Source organism: Neolamprologus multifasciatus, chromosome 3 (genome assembly GCF_963576455.1).
Source record: "Neolamprologus multifasciatus chromosome 3, fNeoMul1.2, whole genome shotgun sequence".
NCBI lineage: Eukaryota > Metazoa > Chordata > Actinopteri > Cichliformes > Cichlidae > Neolamprologus > Neolamprologus multifasciatus.
Window position 1 is genome coordinate 34,617,796 of NC_140441.1, and position 13,399 is coordinate 34,631,194.

At 37.9% G+C, this 13,399-nt stretch overlaps 1 protein-coding gene and 1 pseudogene across 1 annotated transcript; both read left to right on the forward strand.

Annotated features, from left to right (window-relative positions):
- The first annotated feature begins 1,609 nt into the window (after window positions 1–1,609).
- On the forward strand, window positions 1,610–8,240 carry LOC146522759 (uncharacterized; annotated as a pseudogene).
- Window positions 8,241–9,687: 1,447 nt separating this feature from the next.
- On the forward strand, window positions 9,688–12,601 carry LOC146522760 (programmed cell death 1 ligand 1-like). The gene is made up of 4 exons (XM_085152062.1): window positions 9,688–9,873; window positions 11,028–11,083; window positions 11,191–11,544; window positions 11,771–12,601. Coding segments are annotated over exons 1-4 (444 nt in total). The 5' UTR covers window positions 9,688–9,871; the 3' UTR covers window positions 11,803–12,601.
- Window positions 12,602–13,399: the final 798 nt, after the last annotated feature.

The following is a 13,399-nucleotide window of genomic DNA, read 5'->3' on the forward strand; positions in this document are numbered from 1 at the left end:
AGAATTGATTGTTTTATCATTATTTTAGTCACATTTAAAGCTGGTTCCAGTTTCTGAAATGTGAAGATTGTTGATTTTCTTGATCATATATGACTGTAAACTTAATGTCTTTGATGTTTGAACTTTTACAAAAGAAATTGAATCTTTGAGGTTTTTATATTGTTATTATTGTATCTAGAGTGATGACATTTAATGTCATTTTTCACATGTAAAGTTTGATCACTCTCGATCATTTATAAATGTAAGTATAAAAACTAAATAACACAGGCCTGTATATTGTGGAGGATAGACATGTTTCTTTGCCCTGAGCTGTGTCTGGCAGGCAGAGCGTCTCCACAAATCTGATGCTTCTGATTTGGAGAAAATGAGCTGAGGGAGACACCTGGTGGACAAACACAGACATGACAGGAAGGAAGACTAAAGTGCAGAGGGGAGACAAACAGCTGGAAATACTTGTTGGAAAGGATTGTCATGCTTCAGAAAAACACACAGCACACACTCTAACAGTCCTTTATTTGCACTGAAGGAGACATGTGAAGAAACCAAATCACACAATAATGAAGTGAACACATTTATAGTCAGTGTTCAAGATGATGGATAGAAATGAAAATCATGGAGCATTTACAGCAGAAGCAGCATTTACATGAGCTCACTGGCCTTTCCCCCCTCAACACTCTCTTCTTCATCATCTCATCTGCCTCTTCTGACTACTGCTGAGCTCCAACCCTTTTTACCTCCTGGAGATTCATATTCACTGAAATTTAACTAAATAAATTACACTTTTATTGATGGTTGATTCACTGAAGAAAAAAAAAAGTCCACTTTTTGTGTTAAAGGCAGGAATTTCTCTGTCCTGCATGTGGAGAAATCTGCTGTTAAATCAGAACATTAACAGGTTTCAGGTTGTATTCAAACAGATTTTACTGTGTATCATGTGTTAACAGGGACTATAAGACACTTTAGTGGCTTTAATGCATATTTATATGTTTAACACATTTCTGTTTGTTCACTTATAAACACATGCGATTTATGTCTGTTTATCTTTGACCTTGTAATTAGTCCCCACGGTGAATTCATCTTGTAAATCTCTAATAAAGTGGGAACAATGAACAGCATGTCACACAGTTTGTTATCCTTGTATACAGTCTCTGCTGCTGTGTGCTGTGCTGCACTCACTCAGAGATAAGAGGACATGTACAGTTATCCCACAGACACAGAGAATGAATGAATGAAGCCAAGATAAATACTTGGCTTCATTCAGAAAATACTTAATATGGAGCAATAAGAACATCCATTATAATGTTTTTGTACAAAGAATTTCTGGACCAATTCAAAACATCCATAAAACCAAAGGAATCTGCTGTAGTTTTTGATGCTGTACTAAAAAAGTGTCCTCATATTGTTACCAAACTCTGCTGTTGATGATTCTGCGTCCTCGGTCTTTTTGCCAACTTTTCTTTTTTTCCTATTTATGCAAGTTATATCAGCAACCTCAGCAGCCTTTAAAAAGAAATGGAAGTAATATCATTAATATTTCAGGTAAAGCAACAATTTACTGGTTTACTCTCAGTTCCTATGTTGATGAAAATAATTTTCATTCAGTCACCAACCTTCAATCTTTACGTGAATTTATTGTCATATTGTTCATTTTGGCTCCATCACTTTATTCATTGGATGTGGGATGATTCATGATCAGCTAAAGAGAAAGACGGTTTATTATTTTTGCAAAGACTATAAGGCAGTGTGGTGGGGTGTGGTTGGGGTGTGGCTGCAGGGGAGGAGTGGAGCAGCAGGTTCAGGTTGTGTGTCAGGGGAGGCTGGTCTTTGCAGCCAGCGAGCATCATGTAATCATTCCTCTCTATTTTCTTCCTTCATTCTTCCACCGCCGGAGAAGAGAGATCTGATCGGCGCTGGTGCAGCTGGAGGAGCTGGGAGAGAGTGGAGAGCTGAGCTCTGCAAACTGCAGAAGTGCACACACGTATAATAAAAGTCTGCATATGCATCTGCCGGGTCCTTTGTGTCCACAGGCACACTTTTATTTTTCACAAGAAACACATGCTGTGGCTTCAAGTTTTAGTTTCTGGAAAACTCAGAAGGGAGATAACCTTTGGATTCTTATGGGGAAAGAAAACAGGAGGTGTTGCCACACTGAGAAGTTCTTTTCAGGTAAAGATACTTAAATGTTTCTCACAGATATGGAAGATGGATTATTTTACTTATTAAATTTATGAATGATATTTTTGTATTGGGGAACATATATGGTTAAAACCATATGTACAACAGTCAAATGAACAAAATTATCTTTCAGGAATTCAAAGAGAAAATTGGTACTTTATTTTAGATACCTTTATGAATGTAAAACTAACTTTAGGATGAGATGTGAATTGCATCAATAATCCCCAAATAGACTGTGTGCTGGCTTGTACACATAGACAAGACACGAAAGTTCTTGCTCCTCTTAACGTACTCAGTTACACCGTAGAACTGGTGAACACAAATGTACAATGAAATTATATTTCAAAATTAAAACATATTTAAATATACATTGCACAAAATATAAACAAACATACCACTTTGGCCTGCAAGTGGACAAACCGGCGTATTTGGAAATTAAGCACTCCTTATTTCTTTCTTAGCTTGATATTCACACAGCTAGACCATCACCATGAGCTGCTTCCCTGACCTTTTTTTAAACAGGAAGTGACCTCTGCCCTTACCTTAAACTTACTCAATTAATCAATTATTTTTCCAGGTGTCAAATTAACAGTATATTAATCCTTTATGCAAATAGGAAAATGTTAGGAAGTCCCTGCCCTTTGTACACACAGCCCGTCACGGGGTGGCTGTAGCTCAGGAGGGAGAGCAGCTCACCTGCTGATCGGAAGGCTGGTGGTTCGATCCCTGGCTCCTTCAGGCTGCATGTCAAGGGCAAGATATTAACCCCAAGTTGCTCTCTGATGCATCCATTGTAGTATGAATATGTGTGAATGTAATTAAGAAAGCATTAAGTTCAGAGAAAGTGCTTGTGAGAATGAGTATGATTGGGTGAATGTGGCATGTTGTATAGACCGCTTTGAGTACTCCAGGAGAGTAGAAAAGTGCTATATAAGAATCAGTCCATTTACCATAAAAACAAAACCATACGAAAAATAAAATGCATTTTTAAGATAGATAGATCTGCACCGTATCCTTTAAATTCAGTTGAATTCAATTCATTTCAGTTGAATTCAGTTTTATTTATACAGCGCCAAATGACAACAACAGTCGCCTAAAGATGCTTTATATTGTAAGGTAGACCCTACAGTAATACATACAGAGAAAAAGCCCAACAATCATCCCACACACCCCTCACGCACACTCTTCACCCTGCTGCCTTCTGGAAAGAGTGTGTACTGTGGACTTTACCACTTCACATGGTTGGAATGACAATAAAGCCATGTGACTTGATTAAAACTATCAATATTTACTGATCATAGGGCAACCTTTTTAAATTTGGTACACCAGTCAATAAGACATGTTCCAATATATTGGAAATTAAATAATATATCTCTTTAAATGGTAAATGGCCTGTATTTGTATAGCGCTTTTACTAGTCCCACCTAGGGACCCCAAAGCGCTTTACACACCCAGTCATCCACCCATTCACACACTGGTGGAGGCAAGCTACAGTTGTAGCCACAGCTGCCCTGGGGCAGACTGACAGAAGCGAGGCTGCCATATCGCGCCATCGGCCCTTCTGGCCAACACAAGTAGGCAGTAGGTGAAGTGTCTTGCCCAAGGACACAACAACCGAGACTGTCCGAGCCGGGGCTCGAACCGGCAGCCTTCCAATTACAAGGCGAACTCCCAACTCTTTGAGCCACGATCGCCCTTTAAAGACAGTAATCATATTACCAAAATAACCAAGTATCACTCAATCAAGCACTGCCACTCACAATATGTAGCTTGTTGGTCACGGGTCTGTTTCTCGGCTTGGGTGCAAAAGGTTCTGGGTTCAATCCCAGATGGGCTCCAACTGCTTTTGGATGTGAAATGGAAACTTCAGCAACAACTTAGATGATATGGATAAAAATATTTCGCATATTTTCCTCTATCTTCTTCCTGGCTACGTACGGTTCTCACTTGCTCGAAAAGGGCCCACCCTGTCACTTAGTGTCCGCTCTCTCTGCGGTAGAGTATCACTTCCTGTTCCAACACACAGTGGTGTTTTTGAGTGGCTTATCTGCATAGCAATTTCATTAAATCTTTTAGATAACTTGGATGCCTTCTTTTTTCATAGTATAATCTTCACATGCTTCATTCGAAGCACACTCCCTGTGTACTCACTACCTAATTTATAGTCACAGTAGTCACTCACTGTGTCTTTGCTGTTTTACTACTTAGCTTAGCTCGTAGCCAACTAGCTAGCAGCATGGCCTCTTCACCTGTCTCTCCTGCACTTTCCTGCTCATTGTGTCAGATGTTTAGTTACTCCTCGGCCTCCTTTAGCAGTAAAGATACTTGTAACAAATGTAGCATATTTGCAGCCCTGGAGGCTAGGATTATTGAATTGAAGACTTGGCTTTGCACCCTTGATACACCTGTAGCTAGTCAGGCCCCTGTAGCTGGTGCAGCCGAAGTGTTGGCCCCGCTAGCTGTTCCCCGGCAGACCTCAAGCAGCTGGGGAAAGAGGGCAGCTGGGTGACGGTGAAGAGGAAGCATTGTCTTAAACAGAAGCCCAAGGTACACCACCAACCTGTTTATGTGTCTAACCGTTTTTTCCCACTCGGCGACACACCCAGCCGGGGGTCAAACTCGGGTAATTGGTGATTCTGTTCTCAGACATGTGAAGCTAGAGACGCTGGCAACCATAGTCAATTGTCTTCCAGGGCCCAGAGCAGGCAACATTGAAGGAAATTTAAAACTGCTGGCTAAGTGTAAATGTAAATTCAGTAAAATCATAATTCACGTCGGCAGTGATGACACCCGGTTACGTCAATCGGAGGTCACTAAAATCAATATTGAATCAGTGTGCAACTTTGCCAAAACAATGTCGGACTCTGTAGTTTTTTCTGGTCCCCTCCCCAATCAGACCAGGAGTGACATGTTTAGCCGCATGTTCTCCTTAAATTGCTGGCTGTCTGAGTGGTGTCCAAAAACGATGTGGGCTTCATAGATAATTGGCAAACCTTCTGGAGGAATCCTGGTCTTGTTAGGAGAGACGGCATCCATCCCACTTTGGAAGGAGCAGCTCTCATTTCTAGAAATATAGACAAATTTATTAAACCCCTCAAAATATGACTATCCACAGTTGGGACCAGGAAGCAGAGTTGCAGTCTTACACGCCTCTCTGCAGCTTCTCTCCTCCTGCTACCCCCCCAAAAACCCATCTCCATAGAGACTGTGTCAGCATCCAAAAAGACAAAAAAAAACAAACTAAAAACCAGCAACAAACTTCAACATAAAAAATCACAAAGAAAGAACAATACATTATCCACATCTGAACCAAAGAGTAAAACAGTGAAATGTGGATTATTAAATATTAGGTCTCTCTCCTCCAAGTCTCTGTTAGTACATGACTTAATAATTGATCAACAAATCGATTTACTCTGCCTTACAGAAACCTGGTTGCAGCAGGATGATTATGTTAGTTTAAATGAATCAACACCCCCGAGTCATTCTAACTACCAGAAACCTTGAAGCACCGGCCGAGGGGGCGGTGTGGCAGCAATTTTTCACACCAGCCTATTAATTAATGAAAGACCAAGACAGACTTTTAATTCATTTGAAAGCCTGATGCTTAACCTCGTCCACCCCAGCTGTGAAACTCAGAAACCAGTCTTACTTGTTATCATATATCGTCCACCTGGGCCTTACACAGAGTTTCTCTCTGATTTCTCAGGCTTTTTATCTGATTTAGTTCTTAGCTCAGATAAAATGATTATTGTGGGTGATTTTAACATCCATGTAGATGCTAAAAATGACAGCCTCAACATGGCATTTAATCTGGTAATAGACTCAATTGGCTTCTCTCAAAATGTAAATGAACCCACCCACCACTTTCGATTCTTGCTAAAGAATCGCGGCTGCCACTAGCTTACGTAGCATTAACATTGTGCCGTGCGTTGGTCGCCTGTTTACAAGTGGCACCATTGTTTATTATATGTCTGTGTATGGAAGACTGGTAATGCTTGCATATGGTTAAGTGCAAGAAAAGCTGGTCATAAATACTATTGTTTACTGTTAAAGTTTTAATGCAGATTGATCATTTGATTTAGCACTTTTATAGAAAGCAGTATCCTTTAAAGTTGTATGTACAATCGTTAGAGTAAATTGCATAATTTGAGCTTTTAAAAATACTCAAGTAAATATTGTGCTACGAAGCTTATACACTGCATTGATGTGTTAAAAAATAATGTTTTGGATTGTTCACAATATTCACAGATGTGTGATAGCAAACATAATTTGTATTTAGGTTTTTTAGTTTGTGTTTAAAGGTTTTTCACCTATGGCTGACTATGGCCAAAAAGAACATTAAAAAAAAAAAGAGAAACAAAAGATATGCCTGGTAATTGAGTGAAATCCAGTTAAACACCTGTGAAAGATGCATCAATCCCTTTCAAGCGGGGAAGCTGCACACGCGTAAAGAGCTTGACAGTGTCTTTTAGACCCCATTCCTACAAGACTGCTCAAAGAAGTCCTGCCATTAAATAATTCTTTAATCTTAAATCTGACCAACCTATCTCTAATTATCGGCTATGTACCACAGGCCTGCAAGGTGGCAGTAGTTAAACCTTTACTTAAAAAGCCATTTCTAGGTAGGTATAGGTAGGTAGGTATTACAGTTACTGTGCTGCAGTGGTTTGTATCATGTCTATCTAATAGATGCCAATTTATTCATGTAAATGGATCAGTCCTCTTCATACACTAAGTTCAACTATGGTGTTCCACAGGGTTCAGTGCTAGGACCAATTCTGTTTACATTATACATGCTTCCCTTAGGCAGTATCAGAAGAAGACATAGCATAAATTTTCACTGCTATGCAGATGACACCCAGCTCTATCTATCTATGAAGCCAGATAACACACACCAATTAGTTAAACTGCAGGAATGTCTTAAAGACATAAAGACCTGGATGGCCGCTAACTTTCTGCTTCTTAATTCAGATAAAGCTGAGGTTATTGTACTCGGCCCCGAAAATCTTAGAAATGTGGTATCTAAACAGATTCTTACTCTGGATGGCATTACCTTGGCCTCCAGTAACGCTGTGAGGAACCTTGGAGTGATTTTTAACCAAGACATGTCCTTCAACGCACATATTAAACAAATATGTAAGACTGCTTTCTTCCATTTGCGCAACATCTCTAAAGTTAGAAATATCCTTTCTCAGAGTGACGCTCAAAAACTAGTTCATGCATTTATTACTTCCAGGCTGGACTACTGTAATTCATTATTATCAGGAAGTCCTAAAAACTCCCTGAAAAGCCTTCAGTTAATCCAAAATGCTGTAGCAAGAGTACTGACAGGAACTAGAAAGAGAGAGCATATTTCTCCTGTTTTGGCTTCCCTTCATTGGCTTTCTGTAAATCCAGAATTGAATTCAAAATCCTGCTCCTCACATCCAAGGTCTTAAATAATCAGGCCCCATCTTATCTTAATGACCTTGTAGTACTATATTGCCCTATTAGAGCACTTCGCTCCCACTCTGCAGGCCTACTTGTTGTTCCTAGAGTATTTAAAAGTAGAATGGGAGGCAGAGCCTTCAGTTTTCAGGCCCCTCTTCTGTGGAACCAGCTTCCAGTTTGGATTCGGGAGACAGACACTATCTCTACTTTTAAGATTAGGCTTAAAACTTTCCTTTTTGCTAAAGCATATAGTTAGGGCTGGATCAGGTGACCTTGAATCCTCCCATAGTTATGCTGCAATAGACGTAGGCTGCCGGGGGATTCGCATGATGCATTGAGTTTTTCCTTTCCAGTCACCTTTCTCACTCACTATGTGTTAATAGACCTCTCTGCATTGAATCCTATCTGTTATTAATCTCTGTCTCTCTTCCACAGCATGTCTTTTATCCTGTTTTCCTTCTCTCACCCCAACCGGTCGCAGCAGATGGCCGCCCCTCCCTGAGCCTGGTTCTGCCGGAGGTTTCTTCCTGTTAAAAGGGGGTTTTTCCTTCCCACTGTCAAAGTGCTTGCTCATAGGGGGTCATATGTTTGTTGGGTTTTTCTCTGTATGTATTATTTTAGGATCTACTGTACAATGTAAAGCGCCTTGAGGCAACTGTTGTTGTGATTTGACGCTATATAAATAAAATTTAATTGAATTGAATATACCAAAGATGGATAAAAATATTTAATTTGAACATATGTAGGCAAATGTTACACATCAGATGGTAATCTAGGGAAACTTTATTATATTTAAGTAACATATTTGGAGAATTAACTTGTATATATATTATTTTTAAAAAAATATGTACTCAAAAAAAATTATTCGGTCATTGATAGACTAACAACTATACCACTATACTGTTGCTGTGACTTATAAAGTATCTGCTTATTTTTATTTAAAAAAATTTCATTTACAAGCGAATACAATTCTAGTTGAATGAGGAGGGCGGAGAGAGAGAACAGAGAGGTTGTGCAACAAAGTCACAACATTCACAAAGTCATTTTTCATGGTTGCTTTGTATACAGGTTGATGGACTGGGGGGTGATTTTCCAGTGTCTGTACTGAATAAAATACTTTAAGTGCTTGATAATTTGATGGACTGCCTCTGTGTGATTAAGACAATGAAATAATGTTTTTCATCTTATCTGCTTTCCCACAAATTTAACCTCTTTAATGACTGAGCCTTTACCTCAGGTTTAAACCCTAAAGCAGGGGTCCCCAACTCCAGGCCTCGAGGGCCGGTGTCCTGCAGGTTTTAAATCTCACCCTGGGTCAACACACCTGAATCAAGTGATTAGTTCATTACCACCTCTGGAGAACTGCAAGACATGTTGAGGAGGTAATTTAGCCATTTAAATAAGCTTCTGAAAACATTTATGATAATATAAAAATAATAATATAAAAAGCCAAAATAATCTTACTTTTAAATGTGGTATAATTATTTTTGAAAACATATGTGCATAAAAAATAGAATAGAGAAGCTGCTAATAGTCAAAATAGCTGAAACAACTTAATTTAAAATATATATTTTTGCATTTCTTTGTGTCTGACAGTGTTGACAAAAACCTTGCACTTCTCCAGCAAAAACATAAATTATTAAAAAATGTTACACCTGGGAGATTGTACCAAAACATGGTGAGACAGCCAAAACTTTGTGTAACAATTATATGTAAATGTTTTTGAAAAATCAAAAAATATATTTTAGAAAATTAAAACCTGTTTTGTCCCTAATCTCAGGAATCACTGATTTATTCATTTGTTTATTTTTTTTTTAATCTGAAAAATCACAACATAACTTTTCACAGAAACAGTGAATACTTAATAGTATTTCCTCAGAACCTGCTTTTGTCCGATCATTTTTTGTCAGTGCCCCGGCACACTGCTGCAACAGACAAGTCAGTTTATTCTGAACTGGGTGATGACTCCTTTAAATGAAAATTAGCTTGTAGCTTGTTGTCTAATGATGTGACTGGAAAAGTGAGCTCAAATATTATTTGTTGAATTTAGCCTGTTGCATCAGTTGCTCACTTTCTCTTATCTCGGGGTTAACAAACTCAGTTGTTGCTTACTCTGCAGTCTGAAAGAGGACCCTGTACTCTGCACAGACTTGGATGAGCTTTGTTAAACGAGGTTCATGTTAACAGTTTAAATTACGCATTTTTTGGAGGCAGACAACCAAAGACAACGGTGTTTGTTACAATCTGAGAAAGGAAGAAGCAACCCATGTATGTTTTTATAATGTTTTTCTGCTTCTATTGCTACTGTTAGTGATGCAAAAACAAAAATGTGCATAGACTATTATTAGTACAAGTAGTAGTAGGATTAAGTAGTAGTAAATTATTAGATACATGAGAATTTGTACGTTTTTGAGATTTCTATATCATCAATGTGATTTTTGTTTTTCCCACCAAAACACTTGTGCTGCAAATTCATATTTATTTTTTTATCTGTCAGGTTCAATAAACACTACATTTTTCACTCTAATTTTCTGCCAATTATTTTATGATTAATGCTTTAAAGAGTTAAAGAGGTTGTGTCATTAACATAATGCTTTTAGAGGACTGTAGCTCATTCTGTGTGTCTGTAGGAAAGTATTTAAACAGTTAAAAAAATTCTCAGTTTAAGTAACAGGTACAAAAAAAATCCTTGAAATGAAGAGCAAAAAATCTAGAGAGAACTATGGTGCAAGTTGATTTCGAACTTATTTTCATAAAAAGGGCGATCGTGGCAGTTTGTCTTGTAATCAGAAGGTTGCCGGTTTGAGCCCCGGCTCGGACAGTCTAGGTTGTTGTGTCCTTGGGCAAGACACTTCACCTACTGCCTACTGGAGTTGGTCAGAGGGCCCAGTGGCGCCAGTGTCCGGCAGCCTCTCCTCTGTCAGTGCGCCCCAGGACGGCTGTGGCTACAATGTACCTTACCATCACCAGTGTGTGAATGTGTGGATGACTGGATGTGTAAAGCGCTTTGGGGTCCTTAGGGACTAGTAAAGGGCTATACAAATACAGGCCAAAAATAGCATCTACATTTTGATGGTAAACACTCCTTTAAACACCATCACAGAAAACAGATTTCACAGTGTTGCTGTTTTCTATATGTTGAAACATGGCCCCACCTTGTGTCAGATATATATTTTTGCAACTCTGAATATAAAAAAAAAATATGTCAAATATTTTGAGAGCAAATTTTTCTTCTGGTTGCTTCCAATGCTGTGTTTGTAGTTCATGTAGTTTTGGTCAGTCAGTGTAATAATCAGGATCATGAACAGGATCAGATGTAATGAGTGAATGAAGTCAGACTGTAGATTTTCCTTCTTCTAGCTGTACTGACTGACCTTTGACCTCATGTGTTGATGACTCTTCACCTCTGTCTCCTCTCACAGGGAGAAGATGATCTGCAGGATCCTGCTGCTCATCATCCTCACCTCATGTGTCTCTGGTTAGTTTACAGCTTCACTTTATGAACTCCAAATAAAGCTCAACAACAGATTTGTTCCAGTTCTCAGTGTGTCTGCTCCTCTCTTTCCCTCTCTGTCTCCTCAACAGGATCATTTGTAGTCAATGTGACACAGAGCTCCTATCAGGCAGAGGAGAACCACAACATCACACTGGAGTGGACGTTCACCATCATAGATGACATGTCTTTGATTAGTGTCCTCTGTTATCAGAAAATTGAAGAAAAAATAGTAGTCTTGTACAATTTTGTTCATTATTTTGAGGTGTCAGAGTCTCGGGATGAAAAGTTTTCAGGACGAGTCCAGAGTGACAAAGACGCCCTCAGAGAAGGACGAATCAGACTTCAACTGTCCAGACTCAGGACTGATGACTCGGGTCTTTATGTTTGTGCAGTGTTTACTAACTACTCCTCAGGTTCAGCAAAATGTGATCTCAAAATCACTGGTAAGTTTATTCAGTAGAATTAATAGACTTTTCAATTTTCACTCTTTCACTGGCTGGACTTTTAATCTGCACTTGATGGAGTTTAATTGTTGAGAATTTTATTATTAGTCAAGATCAGCTTTCATAATTAAAACACATTTCATACATGTAAGACAAACATCAAAACATGCTCATGCTGGACACTGTTTCTTTCTCTCTTTTCTCTTTCTTTTTTTGTCTTTTACAGCAGCTGCTGATCAACTCAGAGATCGAGTTTAACACCCAACACAGTTGGGAATGGCACTGACAGCACCACCTCTGATGTGGTGTTTGCCATAATTCAGAAAGAAAGTGCAGACACAATATGTCTGTCCCGTCTGTAACAACTGAAAATAAAATAAATAATAAAAACAAAGGTCGATCAAATGGACCAATACGGCAATGCCATGATGATCCATTTGGCAAAATAAATCCATTGGGTATCCTTGTTGGTCTTCAGACAACAATTCTGACGGCTAAAGAACCAAATGGGACAGGCGAAAAAAAAAAAAAAAAAAAAAAAAGAAAGTGCAGACACAAGACTTATTTATAGCTGTAGAGATGAGTTTCTCAGATTACAAGTAATAAATCCAAGTTTCTTTGATGATTTTACATCTCATCGACACAAAATAATTTAATTCCAATTTCTTGTTTAAAATATATTTTCTGTTTTTTTTACAACCTGCAAAATGATCATTAAAGAAGTTAATTATAGGATTTGACAAAAGTATTTTTTGTTATGGTGTGCTGGCTCTGTGAAGAAACAATACTGGCTTGACCAAGGCTTTCTGTGTTGGGTAAAAATCAACAAAAACAAAACATCAGCTATTTAACACTAATAAAGTGATTGAAGACACTGAGACCTGAGGGTCATGGCCACAAGAAGAAGCATAAATACTCACAGATAGGTAAGTCAAAATTATTTTATAGTTCTGATATGGACCAAAGAATATACAGATGACTTTCTGAAAAGGTTTGGTGTGAGTAAGGCAGCAAATAGAATTAAACCCAGATATTAGCGAGAGACATTTTTAACCATCAGGATAATAAAGAGAATGAGGAAGAGATAGCAGTGAAATTCTGAAAAAAATAGTTTTATTTGAATCAATTTGATTTTTAACATGAAACAAAATAACACTTCTCAATGTTTGTTTTTTTAACATTAGTCAGAAAATTATATATTTATATATCAGTTTGAATTAGCACTTTGAGCAAAATGGCAGTGGTGAAATGTATTTTTAGTTAGCTTCTGAAAAGAAACCAGTTTATAAAAAAATTGACAAAATAAATGTAGATTAAAAAAATGAAAGCATTTAAACGTCTAGTAGAATGGAAACCTCCAGAGTCACAAAGTTAAAATATAGAACTTGAATAAATGTGAATAGTTCACAGTATTCTACTAAAAAAAATATATCTTGTACAAAAATATTTACAGCAATTATGACACACAGTGTATTTTTATAGTTCAGAGATTTCACAAATCTCACTGTAGGTTTAGGGGAAACTAGCCTACATCAATAATTTGAGAGTAACAGTTGTCGCTGCTAAAGCTAACTTTAATCTTGTTTTATGATGCTTTAGTAAATAAAATGGAGTAGAAAAAAGCTACATTTTAGGAAAAAACTCATTTGATTTAAGTTTGATGTGCTGATAATGTATAAAACAAACAAAAAAAATCATAAGGAAGCGTTAAAGCTAGTTTTATGTTTATTGGTAATGAGATGTGGTTCCCAAATGAAGCATCATTCTTGTGTATGTCCATTTGCGTCTTCGGGTTACAACCATAACTTATTTTTGCAATATTAAACTGTACAAAAAGTTAATCAACTTTTTCCTA

What these genes read in the sequence shown, in the direction of transcription:
- LOC146522760 (XM_085152062.1), top strand. An exon ending in CCTCACCTCATGTGTCTCTG is followed by an intron (nt 11,084 to 11,190) that starts GTTAGTTTACAG and finishes TCTCCTCAACAG; the next exon opens with GATCATTTGTAGTCAATGTG. An exon ending in ATGTGATCTCAAAATCACTG is followed by an intron (nt 11,545 to 11,770) that starts GTAAGTTTATTC and finishes TGTCTTTTACAG; the next exon opens with CAGCTGCTGATCAACTCAGA.